General features: G+C 35.9%; 2 protein-coding genes across 2 annotated transcripts in view; both read right to left on the minus strand.

Annotated features, from left to right (window-relative positions):
- Window positions 1-1016: 1016 nt before the first annotated feature.
- On the minus strand, window positions 1017-5984 carry LOC105810356 (chromosome unknown open reading frame, human C3orf38). Its single transcript, XM_012644328.1, has 3 exons — window positions 5554-5984; window positions 2894-3135; window positions 1017-1711 (listed from the first exon to the last, which is right to left on the minus strand). The coding sequence occupies exons 1-3, from the start codon at window positions 5678-5680 to the stop codon at window positions 1034-1036; spliced, it is 1047 nt and encodes a 348-aa protein (XP_012499782.1). The 5' UTR covers window positions 5681-5984; the 3' UTR covers window positions 1017-1033.
- Window positions 5892-20145, minus strand: part of ZNF654 (zinc finger protein 654) — a 15378-nt gene continuing 1124 nt past the window's right edge. The window contains exons 2-3 of the mRNA XM_012644315.1: window positions 15194-17560; window positions 5892-6227 (exon numbers count right to left, since the gene is read on the minus strand). Coding sequence (XP_012499769.1) covers window positions 5892-6227; window positions 15194-17560 — 2703 coding nt within the window. The remainder of the gene's footprint in view (window positions 6228-15193; window positions 17561-20145) is intronic.

The raw sequence follows: 20145 nt of genomic DNA on the forward strand, positions 1-20145 counted from the left end.
ATTAAAATTACTAACTAAATCCAGGATCAGCAAATAATTGCCAGGTAATGAGGAATTTAAACTTTAAGGCAACTATGTAAATAATCTGGCAACTCAACCTTGTAACTCAAACTTAGTGACACAAATTAGAGGTGAAAAAAGTTATGATGTGGGGGCATATATATACATACGTATACATGTATACCTACGTCATTAAACTTGTGGATTTTTTTTGGACACCTTTGTCAAGATCGATCAAGAGGAAGAACAGTAATTCATTTAAAAGTTAGGAGCTGGGCATGCCTTTAAAATTTCAACAGTATATTTCCTTCATATGGTATTACAATAAATGCTCTTTAAGTCTATTAGCTGAAGCCTAGGTAAGAATAAGGTCTGTTTTGAGAACAGCATTTATTATTGCCTAAAACAGTTTGGAAAATGCTGTAGATTATAAAAGATACTTATCTTGGACTACAGCAGATAGCTTTAAAAAATGTTCTTCAAATATTTCAAGAGGCAGTAATTTTTTTTATCTGCTAAATTATTGGACTTTTCACTAAGAATGTCATTAAAATTTTCTGAACTTAAACACCTCTAAAATATTTGTTTTAAAAATAATGCTGTAGTGAGATGCGTTTGTAAAATATCCAATTATCCAGATTTAAGTAAATGAAAAACTTAAAGAGGGGAAGCCTTGAACACTATTAGTCCTTTTCCACGTGACCAGTACAGATATTAGCAGAATATTCACTAAGTAAAATAAACATATTACCGGGTTTCTAAGGCACATGGTTACCTATAACATCTAAAGTGGGATTTATTTGATGAACTGCATTATGCTCTCAGAACATTTGCTGCAACTCAGGTAGAGAAAGGTAAATTTTCACATAATGTATCAGTCTGTAGTCCAGAAAGGTATTTCAACTAAAATATGTCAATCCTCATATCTGAAATCACTTAGAGTCTAAGTGATGTCTAAGTCTTAGACACTACTGATGTAGTATTTGGAAGAGTTTCTGTATAGAAGGTTTTTTTTTAGGTTGACATATAGTCCTCAAGGTTTTAAAGACTTAGGCAAACTCACTTCTCTTTTGTTCAGCAATGCCTCATTTCCACCACATAAAGCTTGGTCTCCAGTTCCACTATCCAATGCCTGCTTTACATTAAGTCGTACTTCATTGGTGCCACATAAAGTGATTACATTATAAAAGGCCTCTAAATCACTTTGTTCAAATGTAATAGCTGGTTTCAGTAATGTTCCAGGAGCAAGGGAATTCTCTCCAACAATTCTCAGGTTGATAAATTTGATTTTCCAAGTATTCTCCACAAAAGGGCAACGGATGAGTCCAAAAATTTGTTCAAAAATACCCAAACAAGTGTTCCCTCGGTGGACAGTCCCAGCAACTCCAACCATAACCAGCCCATGGGGAGAAGAAGCACATTTCAGTCCACGGGAATCAAGGTTGGGGCTGAGAAAAAGAAATTCTTCTTTTACTAATGATAGCAAACGAAGGCTCACGATTTCTGCTCCATGGTAGTCTATCACATTTTGTTCTGAGGTGTTGTAATAAAACCTAAGCTTGACGTCATGCCAGAAATGCTGTGGCCCCCATTCATCTTGAGGTGGTCCCAGAAAAGGATTCTGAGAATTAAGAAGTCCAAAGAACCAGTGACAGAATTCTTCTCCTAGGCGACGATAATCAACTTTTTCAGCTTTTTTATCTTCTTTTGCCTGATGATTAAAATAAATACAATAAATATAAAATAAAACTAAGGTTTGTCTCTCATATCTTTTTCTATCTAGCCTGTTTCAGAGCTAAGTTTGAATATACTGCTGGTTACAGCACAGGGAATTGAACCACATGTGAACTCACGGAACCTATGATTCACAGTTAAATCTTTTTTCAAAAAGGAGAAAAATCATTTTAAGAGTTTTCCAGCTTAGATGAAAATTCAGCTAAGAAAGTAAGGCTTAACAAAGTCTCTTAAAATATCAGCATGAACAGTCAATGATGATTTATATAAGCACTCTCTTTTGATTGTGGCATTGTTTTTACAGGTGTAAAAGTCAATGCTCTTTTCACTATGTTAACAAAGCCCTTAGAAGATCCTTAACTAACGTGAAAGCAAAGCTTTCTCACTATAAAAGCTCATTAATTCAAAGAGTATAGTATGTAGTTTAAAAATCTGCAAATTACCTAGAGATTCATTCAAACATTTAAATATTCATTTGATATCTAAAATGTACAGTGGATATACAAAGAAACAGAAATAGCCAATGTCAGCTGGAGAAATTACTACAAGATTTTTTCTAGTTAAAAAAAAAAAAATCAAATGGGAAAAATACTTACGTTCCTTTCATGGAATTTTTGCAATTTAATTCAAAAAAGTCTTACAAATGAGAAAGGATTTACAATAGAATTTTTTTAAAGTGGAAAAAATTACAGAGAACTAGAATCCAAATTAAAATTAACCTTGAAATTTACACTCTAAAAATCCAATGGTACTCACTTGATATTGAAAATCAATATCAGTATTATTGATATTGACAAATACTTTTTCCCTTACTAATCAATAGATTATATAAGCATCACTAAATGTCAGAAATATTTTTTAGTTGCTTCATTGGTCTTTCTTCCCTTAGGATGCAAAGGATATGAAGTAAAGTTAAAATTATAAAATATAAATAGAATATTATTAACCATGTTCCCCCAGATCTAGGATTATTTATAGAGTTTCAGACCAGGCAAAGCCTAGGATATAGTAGTGGTGCACACGAGGCAGGAGAATGGCTTGAGTACAGGAGTTCCAGGCTGCAGTGACCTAGGATTACACCACTGCACTCCAGCCAGGGTGACAGAGTCCCCATCTCTTTTTTTAAAAAAAAAGGTTTAAAATATAAGATCTACTTCACCTGTTGAAAGAGTCGGATGTCCTCTGTCTTTGTTACTGGCTCTGGTGTTTCTTTCAATTTCAGTTGTGACTTTTTTTGCCAGTAATCTTTTGCATGCTGAATAAGATTGTGTTTTTCAGTAGCTGGAGGTATAACAACCCCCTGTGTTGCCAAGTACTTAAATATGACTTCTCGGTGGACTTTTTTACGCCTCAGAAGTTCTTCTACGCTTTGACTGTACACTAATATTGCATGAATGGCATCTAGAAGGAAATCGCAAAGATTAACAGATAATCATGAGCCACCTATAAATTTGTCCAGAGTCAGGAGAAACTCTACCGAATAACATTTATAAACTCTTATAACAACATTATTGCTTTTTACATGAGATGGCTGTCATTTTTTAAAGAGGAAAGGGGTTGTTGTCAGGTTATTTTTTAAAATAATTTCTTTATGTTTTAAACTTCTTTTACCTAAAATTCTCCCTTCCTTTCACTTCCCATAGCAACAGTGAAATTCTAGCATTTTCTCTTAAAGAATTGTTTTAAGAAAAAATTCGTGCCAGAAAAATAATTGTTCCTAATAAAGCCAACAGACCTATATACATGTATGACTTCCAAAAATAAGTAAAATGACAATATTTTGGATGTCAAGGAATTTTAACCCAATCTCATACTACAGATAAAAGTCTAGGATACATGAGGTATCAATAATCATATTTCTAGAAAGTGGCAGAACAAGGACTTGTATTTTTTTAATTTTTGAAAATTTTAACACAAACCAAAGAATATTTTTGACTTGTATAATGTATATACAACAGCAATAAAATGAACTCCTATATAGCGACCTCCTAGCTTGAGACATAAGAAATTTCTAGTCCGTACTCTTGAGATCCTTATTTCACCCCTCCCTAATGCTATTCCTCCTCTAGCTTTTCATCCACTTCACAGGGTAGCTAATATCCTAAATTTTGCTTTAGGATTCCCTTGCTTTTCTTTATAGTAGCATAGCATAAATATGTATCCCTAAACAATATATTTAGTTTGGTGTATTTTAAATGTTCTATCAATCTAATCCATCAATATACAGTATTCAGTCTTCTGTAATCAGCCTTTCATTTACTGTTTTTGAGACTTATCTATGTGGATATATGCAACTCTAGTTAATTCATTTTCATTACTGTATCATAATTAATTATATTCCAAGTGCAAAGAAGCAAGCAACATAAGCCTCACCTGGGAGCTTGTTAGAAATGCAGAATTTCTGGATCTACCCCAAAACTAATAAACCAGAATCTGCATTGTAACGAGATCTCCAAGAGATTCAAAAGCACATTCAGGGTTGAGAAGTTCTGATCTAGAGTATGTGTCTAATCTTCCATTTTAGGAAATAATGTCAAACTTGTTTTCCAAAGTGGTAGTTCTACCTTACATTCCTTCATTGAGTTGTCAAAGAGTTGTTTCACCTGGTCACCAGCACTTAAAGTTTGTATTTTTAATTTTTTGCCAGTCTGGTACATAGAAAAGACAACTCTCATTTTTGGTTTTCATTTCATTGTTTTTTAAAGAGACTGAATATTTTTCATATGCCTATCGGTTATTTTTTTTTTCCTGAGCAACGAGCTTCAAATCATTTAAACGTTTTATGTACTGGAAAATTTTTATTTTTTTACTCTCATTTTCTTTTAGATCCACTATCAATGAAATCCAGCATTTTATCTATAATAATTTTAGATTCACACTCACCATAATTCTAAGAAGGTGACTGCCATGTTAAATACATAAATGCTTAAGAACTACACAAGTATAAAACTATTTTCAGTCTAAGTTCTTACGAATTTTCTTTTAATGTTCATGATTCAAAGTTACAAATGACTGATTTTCTTCAATGGCAAAAATGTAAATCCAAGTTAAAAGCAGAAATACAGTTTTAAAAGGCAGAATCTTTTGAAGATACTTAAATCATCTGCTAATATGGGAATCGAATGTTCACATTTTAAAGTAAAATTCAGCAAATTTAAAATAAAACTAGCTACGTGATACACAAAATGAAACAAACGCTTTACATTTTTATATGTACTAGTCACAATCAGGCTTAATACTAATAGCTCTTGAAATCTACCAGAATATTTGTTTGACTATAAAAGTAATTTATTTCTAGCACACAAAATTATCTTAGAAAAATTCTGGCTACAAAAAGACATGGATTCAAACTATCTGCTTTGTTATTACAGTAGTTGTTTTTACCAACGAGACTGATATAAAGTATTTATGATATCCTCCTCCCCGCAAGCTTGAAGAAAAAAACCAGAGCAGCAGCTGACACTCTTCAGTTGACAGGGGAAATGGAAAACATTCTGGCTCCCCGGAAACTTAAAAACAACAACAAAATGACACACTCCGAATCCTCCAACAACAATCGCTTGCCATTAACATTCAATGTATAAAACCTGAAAACTATGCAATTGTCAGCGCCACCCCCACCCTCTCGGGCCGGGCCGCCCAATTCTGCGTCCTGGTTCCGGAGCAAAGGAGCAACGGCGGCGGCCAAGATTCCCGAGTATGAGGATTCTGCTCAAGCGCGGTCGGGGACGAACCCGGAGCTAGGCCTCGAACCCTCGCCACTCCCACGCTCCCGCAACCTGGACTCGGCTGTCCCCCAGTTGAAGGGTTTCCCCTTACCTTGGCGGTCCTCAGGGTGCACCAGGCGGTTGGTGACGGTGTCGCACAGGGCCATGATCTCGTCGTTTTCCAGTAGGCCGAGCAGATTACGACAGCCCTCCATCTCTGGGGAGCTGAGTCCCGACATTTCGACCCCCGGGAAGGGGGGGGAGGACGATGCCAATAATGTCGCCCCTACGGCCCACCGGGCCCGCGCCTTGGCAACAGACACCGGAAGTGCCTTTCTTGTTGTTCTCCGTAGAAGGGCCTCGAGTATTCCAACCCCTGGGCGGAAGTGATCGCCAAGGAGGTCGATCAGGAAACGCGGTGCTCCGACTTGTGGTTCCGGGATGTCCCCTCTAGTAAGATGCGGTGTGTTTACTTGGAGAACATCGACTTTCCACAGGGGAGCTGGTTACAGTAAGAGAACCCGTGAACTGCTCAGAAGTCCCTCCTCGAAAAGAGCTCCCTAGAAGGTTGCGCAGGTGCGTGAAAAGCGGAAGGCGTCCCGGGCTCAATGCCAGCTCCCGTGATGCCGCGGGGCCGGCCAATGGAGGCGGCTCCTCCCCGCCCGCCGGCCCGGCCCCCGGGAGCTCTTGAATTTCCTCTGCGGCCTCGTCTGAGTTGGGTGAGCCGGTAGTTTGATATTTTTTGAATACGTAAATTAAAATAACTTGATTTTTTTTAACATTGTGCTATAAAAAATTAAAAATCAAAACAAAGATAACCACCTATCCTGTCCCACGCCTGCCCGCCTTCCGGGGACTTTCCTCTCACACACGCTAGGATCCTATGTTGCCTGCATTCCCCTTGTCGCCAGATTGGCTTTGGGAGAGGCGGTATCGCATGCAGTTTAAGGTTGGGGGTTCTGGAAGCCAGATTGCCAGGCTTTTACTCCAACATTTACTAACTGTGACTGTGAGCAAGCTCCTTAGCCTTTTTGTCCCTTAGGTCTATCTGGAAATGGATCTAGTAAAGATACCTACCTCAGTGGATTGTAGGGGCGGGTTGAAGAACAGGGCCTGGCTCCTAGTAAGAGCTCAATATATATTAGCTGCTATTATTACTATTCGTATGAGACCAAATCACATTTATAATAGAAAAAATAGCCATGCCCTGCTGGACTGAGGAATCAGACTTAAACACGTTGTCATTGCCTCTGTCTCCTATTTTTAGTTAATATTTTGGATTAGTTAATATTTAAGATATTGCCATTTAGTAGCTGAAATGTACACATCTGCAGATCCCCGTGAGCAAATTTAACTTTTTTTTTTTTTTTTTTTTTTTTGAGACAGAGTCTCACTGTGTTGCCCGGGCTAGAGTGCCATGGCATCAGCCTACCTCACAGCAACCTCAAACTCCTGGGCTCAAGTGATCCCCCTCCTCAGCCTCCCAAGTAGCTGGGACTACAGGCATGCACCACCATGCCCGGCTAATTTTTTCTATATATTTTTAATTGTCCGATTAATTTCTTTCTATATTTAGTAGAGACGGGGTCTTGCTCTTGCTCGGGCTGGTCTTGAACTTCTGAGCTCAAACAATCCGCCCGCCTCGGCCTCCCAGAGAGCTAGGATTACAGGTGTGAGCCACTGCGCCCGGCCCAAATTTAACATTTTTAAAATCTCATAAATATCCTCCATAAAATATTCTGTAAATATAGTCTTTAAAACAAGGCATTCAAAAATATGGTTAAATTAATTTGCCAGTGGATGTTATTTGGGGTATCATTTGCTCAACAGATACCAAGTCTTCATTTTTCATTAAGTATTAATGAGTGCTCAACTTTCCTTCAGGGAGCTTTTGGGAATGTTGCAAGTAAAGAGGTGACAAGATAAGTGCTCATATGTGCTGGTGTGGGACTACATGGAAGGTATGCCCAACCTTGTCTTCCATTCAGTCATTACTTCGTTTTTAAAAAATGTATTTATTGAGCACCTAAACTACTTGCCAGTTACTGTTCTGTGTACTGGGGACAAATGCAAGTTCCTTGGGGCTTGCATTCTAGTGAGAGTAAACAGACAATAAACGTATAAGAAACTATTATTATTTGCTCTGCCAAGAACTGCTATGGAGAAAAATCAATCAAGAAGAGGGGGATGGAGAGGATGTCACTCTTCTATACAGGTTGAAAGGAAAGGCTTCTCTAAATAAATAACTTTGAAAAAAAGCTCAGAAGAAAGTGAGCGAGCCACAGGAAGAAGCAACAATAGAGGTTTTGAGGAAGGAGGCCAGGATACTAGAGCAGCTTGAGGAGTTTATGACCAGTGTGGTTAGAGTTGCAGTCAAGACTGATTCAAATCTGCTTTCTCAGTCATGGCACTGTTGACATTTTGGGCAGGATGATTTTTTGTTGTGGGGGTCATCCTGTGCATTGTAGACTATTTAACAATATCCCTAGCCTCTGGGAGCCAGTAGCACATGCTCCCCTCAGTTGTGGCAAACAAAAATACCACCAGACATTGCCAAATGTCCCATGGAGGGCAAAATCACCCCCAGTTGAGTATTGAGTACCACTAACATAGAACAACCTGTCAAAGTACTTTCTGAGATGATGAAAATGTTATTTGTGCTGTCCAATACAGTAACCATCAGCCACATGTGCCTACTGTAGGTTGGGCATGGTGGCTCAGGCCCGTAATCCTAGCACTCTGGGAAGCCAAGGTGAGAGGATTGCTTGAGGTCGAGAGTTTGAGACCAGCCTCAGCAAGAGCAAGACCCTGTCTCTACTAAAAATAGAAGAAATTAGCCAGTCAACTAAAATTAGGAAAAGAAAAAAAAAAAAATTAAGCAGGCATGGTGGTGCACACCTACAGTCCTAGCTACTTGGGAGGCTGAGGCAGGAAGATTGCTTGAGCCCAGGAGTTTGAGGTTGCTGTGAGCTAGGCTGATGCCATGGCACTACCTGGGGCAACAGAGCGGGACTCTGTCTCAAAAAAGAAAAAAAAAGAACCCTACTGTAGACTGCGCATGGGAGGGATCTAGGTTGCACGCTCCTTATGAGAATCTAATGCCTGATGATCTGAGGTGGTGCTAAGGCAGTGATGCTAGCAGGGGGAGCGGCTGCAAATACAGATTATCATTAACAGAGAGGTTTGCACAAAAAATGTAATGCGCTTGAATCATCCCAAAACAATCCCTGCCCCCAGTGCATGGAAAAATTGTCTTCCATGAAACCGGTCCCCTAGTGCCAGAAAGGTTGGGGACTGCTGTTGTAGGCCATCACATAGACTTTGGATTTTATCTTTTACTTCTGACTTCATTTCCTTGCCATCTGTTCCTTCAATGTGCCATGCAGGTCCATGCCTCAAAGCCTTTGCTCTTGTTACTATGCCTGGTATATTCTTCCCTCCGTGTCTGAATGGCTTCTTTCCCTTTATTCAGGCCCCTGCTCAAAAGTCACCCTGTCAGAGAGGCCTTCCCTCATTATCCTGTTTTAAAACCACCAACACCGTGATTGCTTATATATTTCCTACCCACTTTTTCTCCATAGCATTCATAACACACTGTATGTTTCCTCCCAGTAGAATGTGAGCTCTATGGGGCAAGAATTTTTGTTTTGTTTTCATTGCCTGCTACAGAGCCTGGCACATAGTAGGTATGCAATGAGTATTTGTTAATAAATGAATAAGCTGTGAAGGCATGGGCAAGTTTTAAACAGGATCACTTTGGCTGCTGCTGCGAAGTTCAGATTGAAGGAAGGTAAGGGTATAGGCTTGAAGCTCAATGAAGAGACTATTATTTAATACAACACTAAAGATTAGAGAAGATGGTGGCTTGAGTTAAGGTGGAGGACTTGATTAAGAGTCAGGGATGATTGCAAAATTTTGGTTTGTACAGCTAGAGTTGTAATTTATTAATACTAAGAGGAGGAATGCTGGGAGAAATAAGTTTCAATGGAGAAATAGGTGTAATGAAGAGATCAGACTTTCTAGAAAAAGTAGTGATGCCTAAGAAGGATTACATCAAAGAATGAGAGATGGTGTGGAAAATGGGTGAAGAATTATGAGTAAAGAGAACACTAGTAAAAAAATGCATGGAATAAAACAGCATGATGAGGGTAGGTGGTGTTTTAAATATGGCTAGAGCCAAAGATAGGACAGGAGCCATAACATGAAGAAAAATTTAGCAAAATTGTAACAGGAAGGGCTCGGCACTGGGCCCTTCACAGACAATTCATATAACCTTGCAGCTGTCTCCTTTTAACATGAGGAAGTCTGAGCTCAGTGGGATGTGGGATATACAGTAGCTAATAACTTAGCTCTCCTCAACTATAAAACTACCATGCTGGAATTCAGGTACAACTGATCTCCACACCTTTTTGCACCATTTGCATTAAATCATTTTCTAGTAGAGTTTCACTTAAGCTGAATACTTTTTGAACCAAAAAAAAAAAATCCCTAGATCTAGAGCAGTTTGGAGTATTAAATCTTACTACTAAAATACCCATTCATCCAACAGTAGTTACTTAAGCACCTGTTAATCGGGGACTTCTTTAAATGTCCTGGAAACAGTTTTAAGAAGCCTCTATGAATTTAAGAAGAAATAGTTTACATTCTAGGGAAATATGAAGAACCTTGTTGCTTTATATCCGTAGTTTTCAAACCTTAGCTTGTATCAGAATCACCTGGAGGATTTGTTAACCAATAGATTGGTCCCCCACCTGACCACAATTTAGCATTTCTAGCAAGTTCCCGGTGATGGTGATTTTGCTGCTCCAGAAACCATACTTTAAGAATCACTGCTAAAACATGAAACATCAACCAGGTATGTTCATACCAGACTTCATTCTTTGTCTGTGAAATCACTGATCCTCAGGCAAGTCTGACTCCATTAGATCCACTCATGCTCTATATTGGTAGGGAAAACAGAGTGGCAGGATGGAAACATGGTTTTAGAACACATCTGATTTTTAAGTTGCACCTCTCCATTTATTAGCCGTGTGATTTTAATCAAATTAACCATTCTGAGCCTTGGTACCTAAAGAGAAGTGTTCATATTTACCCTTGAATTGTTTTAAGAATTAGAGGTAACATATATAAAGTAGCTGGTACACAGTAATTTATTTAACACAGAAGCCATTTCTTCCCTGGTGTGCAGCACCCATCAACAAAGCATGAACTTCTCATCCCTTTAATTTTTATTCCATGTAATATTTTATTGTGTCTATTTCAAGTAAGTTTATTCCTGAAATAAGTATGAATCTTATGTTATGAAAAGCAACTTAATTTGGTTATTTTGGGAGCTTACTTAGTAATATTTGCTTCCTGGATTTCAAGTTTCAGAAAAGGAAAATGAAGTTACCTAAACCCCAATAACTTTGTCTAAATACTTCATTTCCTTGTTGTCAACATGGAACATATTCAGTCTATGATCAGATGAACATAAACCAGACTGAGAATTTTAGATCTCAGCTCTATAAAGTTTTAATAACTTTACAGTGTTTCAAAGAATATGTAATAGCACAAATCACTTTAGCCCATTACTATCTATTCTTTCATTTGCAGTGCTATCTTCATTGCATCAAAAAGAGGTACTTTTTCTACTTACAGCCCCACTTTTTCCAGTTGCAAGTTATAACAGATAGTGTAGGGTTTTTTTCCTTAGTTAGTGAACCAAAAAGTAGGAGCCCTCATACCCATGGATATCACTTTTGATTAAAGATTATTAATTGACCTAAACATTTCCCTATTGAAATACTTTTGAGGAAGCAATTTTCATCACCATCTATAACCTAATATTTCAAAGTGACTTCATAGTCTTATTTTTTTAAGTTCCACCAGAAGCTCTTTATCTCCGAAGAACTACCAGTGTAGATAAATCCATCTACTGTCTTGCTTTTGGAGAGTTCTGGTATTTATTTCTTTTATACCTACTACGTTTGCAGAGAGTACTATATCACACTGAAAACACTTGAAATGATTTTAGTAACCAGAAACCTATCAACTTTTATTCCTGCATAGTTAAAATGTCCAAAAATGTCTATTTTGTGTAAAATTTTAGATGTTCTGTTTAAAAAAAATCACTCAATAATCTGATGTTAACTGAAATATACTATTCCTCTCTAATGAGACATATATTTAATATATACCTTAAGTCATAATTCCTTTTGAAAGCCATGTACTAAACTATATACAAATTGAACACTTGATTACCAACAAGGACAATGTTTTATTGAACAAATCTATGTACAGTACAAAAAATTTCTTGAAATGAGACACTATTGTTGATTTATTGCAGTTCAATGGCTCAGTTTTAATTTGTATTCTTATAAAATGCAAAGTAAAATAATTTAATGTTCAACAAGGAAGCACAAATTTTCTTTCTTGCTGAATCTGTAATATCTTTCACATATTAACAATTCCAAAATGCATATGCAGCATTTATTCATTCTGAAAAGGTGTTTTACAGTACCAAATAAATTAAAAAATAAACACTATCATCCCTTTTAGGTTTTTCATCCATACAACAGTATTAAACCAAACATGAAAGGAGTACGGCTGAACCTTCAGTGTGATTTGAAAAGAATCACAAGTTCAATGATATAAATTATCTATGCATTATATAATTGGTGGTTTTAAAAAAATGAATATGGCTAAAGCCCAAAGTACCAGTGTCCTTGTCCACGGAAATTCCCCTTTTCTACTTCCTCCATAGTATCTGAGCAGCAAATAAATATTCAGATTTGCTATTTTCTTGACCTTACTGATACATAGCAGAAAGTTAATATTTAATTTTTTGAAGGAAATTTTTATTTAAAAACAAAGATTTGAAACTTGGTCCACGTAAAATAAACACATCCTCCAACAGGAGTAGAAGAGAAGAAAAGAAAAGGAGAAAAATCAGAGAAATAAGAAGAAAGTTTCCTTTTCTTCTGAATCCCAAATTAGAACTGTTGGAAGTTTATGCACCCTATGAAAGCAAAATGATGTAGGTTTATGATTTAGAAGACAGACATAATGTATACATTCTTTCAACAACCATTATTTGAGAAGTATACAAATAAAGAGGTTAGAACGGTGTGGCCAAACAGAATTTTATAAAACATTCCTTGATTTAGTTATATCTAAACCAATTTGATCTCAGTCTTTCAGAAAGTTTTCTCTTAGCAACACAAAAATAGAAATAAACTTCAAATTGAAGACAAAAAAAAATAACAAGTGGAATATGTTTAAAAAACATCTTCACATGCACTTTTCAAACTAATGAAAATGTAACAATTTGTAGGCATGGATTTATGTCAATGGTTACAACTTGTAAAAAATAAAAATTAAAAATATAAAATGTTATGTTAAACTTCCAGAAAATGTACAAAGCAGAAATTATATTTCCAAAAAACTTCATTGTCCAAATCAGTTTCCAAACAGACTTTTTATTATAAGACACACTTTTAGAATGCACTGAAATAAACTTAATCATTACATTTTTAGTATCATTAAAAATGGAAAACAATTTTTTTAGTTGACCTTAAAGAAAGGATTTAAAAACTTGATTATGAGTTGTGTTCAGTTATCTGTTATCTAAATATAAGTTCCACAGCCTAATGTAGGCTACATAACAGAACAAAAACAAACTTAAATTTGGAATGGGCTTATGACCATCATTGCATAGTACTGAATGCTGAAAATAAGTAAACTAATACAATTGGGAAGTACTTTTTAGATCATTTGCTCTATCATGACCTGGAAATTTTAGTTAAATAAAATCTAGGTGCTGCCCTGGAAGAAATGTCCCACTTCTAGTAACCTCATTCAAGAAGCTCTAAAATTGTCATATTGATAATAGGGTCTGATGAGATTATCTGCTTTGATCAAAAACTTCTCATTTGGAATAACTGGAATATTTGGTTGACATGGGTTTATTAATAGGTCCGTTTTTAAAATCTTTCTTACCAGTCACCAAGGAAAATAATGCATCAATGTATCTCTTATTGTGTTCTTGCTGTGCAAATTTTTGTGTAAAAACTTCCTTTTATATGTAAAAATTACTATTCAGACCAAATTTATCACTCATGAATAAAAAACAGTAGTATGGCTTATTTTGGAATTACCTCTCTGAATAAAATGAATGAATTTTCAACCTCATTCTTAGCTGACAAATTTTTTAAGCCAGTTATATTTATGGGACTATACTTAGATAACTCACATTAATGTCTAAAGGACCTTACTATGGAATTATCAAGCAATGTCCTAGTATTATATATAAACAGAAATGTCCCAGTGTGCTTTTACCATTATTCACATTGAAGAATTTCCAATTCAGTGTTTTTCTTCAACTACATAGCATGTAATGTCTTAGATTCCTACCATCTCTCCCCAGTTACTGATGGTTCTTTTTCTATTTAATTGGCACTGTTGCCTTTTAAATATAACTGATGTATATTATAAAAGTTGTGGGTGGAAGGTTCTATCAAGAGCTTATCAGCAAAGCACTGTTTGTTTTGTTTTTTTCACTTTCAATGCTGGCATGCCACTCATTCACTGAACTTTGACATAGTTAATTATCTGGAAACAAGTTACAATCTTTAATAGATAACATGGTGATAAGTTTTATTTTCATGAGTCAGTTTCTAAATCAAATCACAAACCAAAGAGCAATGGTTTCTTAAACCATGTTTGACCAGAAGGGAGGACATAATCTAATTATGCATTACAAGAAAACAAAGCCCACTTGTAGAATAAAATACTTTACGTTGTTTATTATTGTAAACCACTCCCCCTTTTCATTAATGTGTTCACTTTTCCCTTTGTGTAAGGCCATAGCTGGTTTTTCTTTCTGACTAGTTGCCTGAACATATTTCTCACATAAGCGAAACTGAACATGCTGCTATTAATCATCATAACCCTTTTAAAAATGTGGTTTTCTGGAAAACTGGTACTTTGGGAGTTTTATAATAACCCTTTTGGAGTCTAAGCCAGCACATCTCCCCTGTGAGTTCGTTCTAGAAAATGTGCTTTGTCTTTAGTAATCCGAGACCGCTCTAAAATTAAGGCCATCAGAGAAATAGCAAACTGATGATGCGTTTTCTTATAGTGCTTTTTTCACACTACTGCTTGATCGACAGATCTTTCTGAAACATTTTTATCAGGCACCTGTAAAACAGAACACATCTGTTAATTCAAATTTTATAGATGTTCAAGTGGAATTCTTAAGTCAGATTCCTGTTTAATTTATACCCTCAGCCATTCAAAGGATATTAGCAGCAAGGCAAGCTCTTCTTTTGATCATTTTGTTTTTCAATTATTTTCTGGTTCTCTTTTTACTTCTATTTTTGTAACAGAGACTTAGCTTCATTTGATTTATATTCTCGCATGCAGATGAAAAAACATTTTTATCAAAGTTACTTTGTTTCAAGAACTTTTATTACATTAAACTTAGAATGAAGAAAAGCCTTTATACAGTGAAAGAATATAATCAAAGAATATAGAAAACCTGCGTTCAAGTTCTGGCTTGCACAGATTCATAGGCCTATACCTATGCAAATTAATTTGTGAATTTCACTTGATCTATAAAACAGGAATACTAATATCACCTCATAATGGTTGTATGGATTATGGGGTAGTGCTTTACTATCTGTGCTATATAAATGTCAATTTTTTTAACCTCATAAAGATCTATGATAGTTATATTTATGGCATTTTTCTATTTCTACAGATATATCTACTGAGAAGATAGAAGACTTACTTTCATCATCTGACTCAAATCCAAAGAGTGTCTGACATTTCTTTTGTGCAAGGTGAGCCTCAAGTGCTTCTGCATTACAGTAGGTGGTCAGGCATTTGCCACATCTTAATCTTTTCACTGGTTTTTTGTAAATGTTATCTTGATCAGAACAGGCATCTACTATATCAGTCAGAAATTTTCTGCGTTTTGGCATACTAAGATACCGTTCATCAAGGTAACTGGGAGGCAATGGTCTGACATACGGTTTTGTTAAAATTAAGCCATATGAAGTAGGTTCACTTGTCAGATTTGGTTTGGAAGGTGCCTGAGATACTGGCAAGGTATTGTGTTCTTGTGGTACAGCATTGGGTAAAACGGAACCATTTTCTGTCCTGATTCTACTTGTATCACTTTTCAAAGCAGGATCTGATGAAACTAAAGGCGTTTGCTCTATTTCACTGTGTCCATTGACTAAATCACTACTACTACAATTATTTTCAGAATTTGGCTCTATGTCAGGCATCTTTTGGTCTATCAAGCTTATATTTGAAACAGTGTCATCAGAATGTTCATTCCCATTCTGAACTAAACTGTCTGTTTTCTTTTCTATACTTTGTATACATGTCTTTGGTTCTGTAGAATCTTTCCTTGATTTGCAAGTAGAAACTGGCAGATTAACAGTTTGTTTCTCATTACTAGATGAGTCTTTTTCCTGATGATTAGGATTTGAGTCTGAATGAACATCCCAAAGAATTGTTTCACTTGGTTGTGCAGATGATTCTGGTGTTTTACTCAAATAGTGCTGAGCTTCGTGTTCATATAGCAAAGGAAGATCTTCAAAAAGCTCATGGCATTCTGGAAAACTACACTGAGCTTGAAATATCCTGTGACTTTTTGTATGCTGGGCAAGCTGGAATGGCAGCTTAAATGACTCGTTGCAATTAAAATGCAAACAAAAGTACACATTTGGATAGCTGTGTCTATTAAGGTGATCTATAAAATGCTGAGAATCTTCAAATTGCCTTTGACAAAATTTGCATTTTCCTTTGCTCCACTTCATTACTGTTTGTCGCACATTTAAATCAGTTGGATGTACAGTCATTGCATGTTTATTTAGAAATCCAATTCTTTTAAATATCCTGACACAGCCAAGAGCAGGGCACTTAAAGTTTCCTTCTTGATCTGTGGCATATATATCTTTTGGATGGCATACAGTTCCATTGATTCTATGAAGTACTGAAGTTTCTTGATTCAGGTCATAATCATCATCTTCATAATCACCTTCTTCATCCTCTTCCTCCTCATAATCATCCTCACATTCTGGTAAAGGCTTCAAGACATTATTTAAAGAAGTATCAGGACTGCCATTTTCAATAATGTTTTCAATAACATCTTCTGGTACACTTATAGGAATTTCAATGAATTCAGCCACGTGCTCAGGAATGACTTCTTTGTTTCCATCACTAGAAGCAGTAAGAGTCCCTACTTCCAAATCCTTACTACCAGAATTTCCATTTTCAAATGAAATGGAAGAATTGGAACAATTTATTTCTCCCAAAATAGTGATTTCTTGATCATCCTGTTGAGCTGCAGCAATTTGCTGTCTCTGTATTTTCTTAACGTGATTCTTTAAATGTTTCTGCATAAGTCCTTTATTTCTAAATTTTCTACCACATATTACACATGAAAAACTGCCTTTTTTCTGATGAGCCTGGGCATGCCTTACAATGTGACCACCTAGAAATTCCTTGTTACATAACATACACCGATGTCTTGGGACATTGTGATCTACCTTGGAAGTATTAAGAGCTGTAAGGTTTTTCTTTGTATTAATATGACCTTTGGGTTGCACTCCAGACACATCATCAGGATCAGTCTCTCCAGTGCTCTGATCTGTGAGAGAGTCAAGCCCTTCATCTAAACCTTGCTTTTCCACTGTCTTTTTTAGATTACCTGTAGAATTTTCCAGTGTACTTTCATTTAGAAATCTAACTGCTGATTTATCGCTCAGTAATGCTACACAGTTTTTCTTAATCATTACAAAGTTCCAAAATTCAGGATCAAAAAACAATCCCTTTTTCAAAATTGGAAGTAACTCAAAACGAACACGATTTTGAACACTACTTGTGCCTTCATTATATTCTTCATCTGGACGTTTATAAAGCTCTTCAACAGTATGATAAGCTTCTAAGGAGCGCTCAAGAAAAAATATTGAGAGTGCACAAATCCTGAGGATCTCCAAATCATTTGGCAAAAAATGTGCAATTGTTTTATAAATCAGACATTTAGTTTTGGGATCATCATGAAGGTCTAGTTGTAGGGCACAACCACATATTTCAACACAAATTTGCAAGCCTTCTTCTTCAACCTGTAAAAAGAAAAATATTACTACTAAATATTTTTTTAAATGATTATGCTAACTGGTCTATCTCTTTAAAATACAACTGTGAAACAAAAGATGAATAAACAGTATTCCAATGTGCAATTCTCCTCACTTGACAGCATTGTTTATAAATATATACCTTTCTTTTTTTTAACTTGAAAATAATCTGGAATATATAGGATTTTAGCTTCCATTTTCAAGTTTGACAAGCCCTCATCATTATACAAAATGCTTCATAAACTTATGGTCATTAAGATTTCTTACAAATCTAAACCCCCATTTATTATTTTAGGTACCAGTCTCATATTCTTTGGCAGAAGGGTTAAATTATATGTATTTTAACAGGTTTATTAATTTTCTATGTTAAGAACTAACTAGATTCTTTTTTTTTAAACTGTTTATTGAAACTTTAATTTATACCATTTATTTATTTAGAGATAGAGTCTCACCCTATTGCTCAGGCTAGAGGTGCCATCATAGCTCACTGTAACCTCAAATTCCTGGGCTCAAGCGATCCTCTTGCCTCAGCCTCCTGAATAGCTGGGCATACAGGTGGGCACTACCATGCCTGGCTAATTTTTCCATTTTTTTTTTTTTTTGTAGAGGCAGGGTTTTACTAAGTTATTTATCCAAATAAGGGGGAAATGTGGCACACACAAAGAAGGCAATTATAATCTTTCAAACCTAATAAGGTGTCAGAATAATAAGCCTACTAGAAGTCATCTTTATATCCCTCAAGCTTTTAAACTTTTACTAATGACTCAAAGATAACTGTATCAGCTTTTACTTGGGAATCTGTTGTCGATCCATCTTAGTTCAAGTTATAAATAATGCCTCTAGTGGTTTGGAATAATCTAAATCCTTGTTTGAATAGGAGGAGATACCATAATGTCTTTAAAATCATGTATGTATATATGTCATATTGTCTGCATATGGTGTATTATAGATTACAGGGAGGAACACTACCTTGCCAGCCTCATGTCTTCATAGTCCCTTACATGCTATGTAACCTTCCTGAACTGCTTACAATTCTACAGTTCCACAGGCAGACCTTAACTTTGTACATCCTACTCCCACTTTATCCAGCCGGTAAATTCCTGCTGATCCCTTGTTCATTCTTTGAGAATCAGTTCTACTCTGAATGTTTTTCTTTCCATTCATTCTGGCCTCTGTCCTGAGGTACAGTTAAAATTCTCTCTTCTTTCCACTGAGAATAACTTATGTCTAAAAAGCATTTATATACTGTGTTTATAACTGTCTCTATATATCCTTACTCCCACTCCCCAACTTTGCATCCCTAAATTACAAGGGATGGTGTCTCATTTTTTGTATCTCCCTATGGTTAGCATAAAAGTTGGCACACAGCAACCTCTGAATAAATGTTTACAGAATGAATGGGAGTCAAATCTATTCCACTGACTTCAGTTTGCCCCTATAAATCCATCATCTATAGCTTGGAATCCTTCCTGAATTCAAATTTCTTATTTCTAAACACCTGTTACAATTTGATTTTCCCACCTAGATTTTCTAGATATAGCAAATTCAAAATCCATTCACTCAAAACGATTCCTTTTCTTTCTCCAAAGTTCTGTCTACATCCTCTATCTTGTCTCATAAAACTATAATGTATAGAAGCTGCTCAAGTTACAAATTTTAAGATCATAAAAAGGAATAGGTTACTTCCTTACCAGAAATCCTTTAATGGTCCCAGGATATTTATGAACTTAAGTTCCAACTTTTAGTGTAGTTTTCCAGTCCCTTTAGATCTCCAACAGCCACTCCCCCTGCCTAGTCTCTCCTATTAGTCTCATCTCCCACCCATTTCCCCACATTTCTGTTACCCTATTAATGTCACCAGACGGTTGTAAAAAACAAATAATAAAATAAGGAAAAAGAGCTCTGTGAACTACAAAATCCTCTACAAATGTTAGTACTATCTTCATCTGTCATTCAAAGCCCAGCTTAAAGCATCTTCCCCTGTGAAGCCTTTTCAGATGTGCCATCTGTAATGTCTCCCGAACACATACGTGATTGTAACTATGCCTCTTTTCACAGCACTGAGGCAACTGAATGACCTATTCCATCAAATAAAAGTGTTTTTAGTAGAGTATAAACTATTAAATGTCATTTTAATATTTATTTCATCTTTGAATTTTTCTCTTGTATTTCTTAGTTTGACCATACATGTGAAAATAAGAAAACTCTGTAATAATTGGCAAAACCTCACTTACATTATAAACTTTCTATAACAGTATCTCTCAACTTTTGGTGCAAATGAGAATCATATGTGGGAAAAAAATATACATACATTTTTATTTTTAAAAACAAAGTTTTATGGGTGATTCTAATGCACATCAAATGTTAAGTGTTCTGTAGCATAGTTTGCTTTCCCTTTTTTGTTGAAGGGAGAGGTTAACTTTGACAATGCATTTGACTGACATTTCACTATTTAATACGTATGCTATGAATGCAGTTAGCAAAATAAATTGGAAATTAAAAAAGAAAAAACCCTTCAATACAATGCTGCCAACTTTGTATCATGGAAATATGATCACTACACGGTCATGTAT

This window comes from Propithecus coquereli, unplaced genomic scaffold (genome assembly GCF_000956105.1).
Source record: "Propithecus coquereli isolate 6110/MARCELLA unplaced genomic scaffold, Pcoq_1.0 Scaffold21, whole genome shotgun sequence".
Classification (NCBI taxonomy): domain Eukaryota; kingdom Metazoa; phylum Chordata; class Mammalia; order Primates; family Indriidae; genus Propithecus; species Propithecus coquereli.

Bases quoted from the DNA above. Each gene is read 5' to 3' on its own strand.
- LOC105810356 (XM_012644328.1), bottom strand. From the start codon at position 5,680: ATGTCGGGACTCAGCTCCCCAGAGATGGAGGGCTGTCGTAATCTGCTC. The intron at 3,136-5,553 runs GTAAGGGGAAAC...ATTTCCTTCTAG, and splicing joins GCACCCTGAGGACCGCCAAG to ATGCCATTCATGCAATATTA. The intron at 1,712-2,893 runs GTGAAGTAGATC...TTTAATCATCAG, and splicing joins ACATCCGACTCTTTCAACAG to GCAAAAGAAGATAAAAAAGC.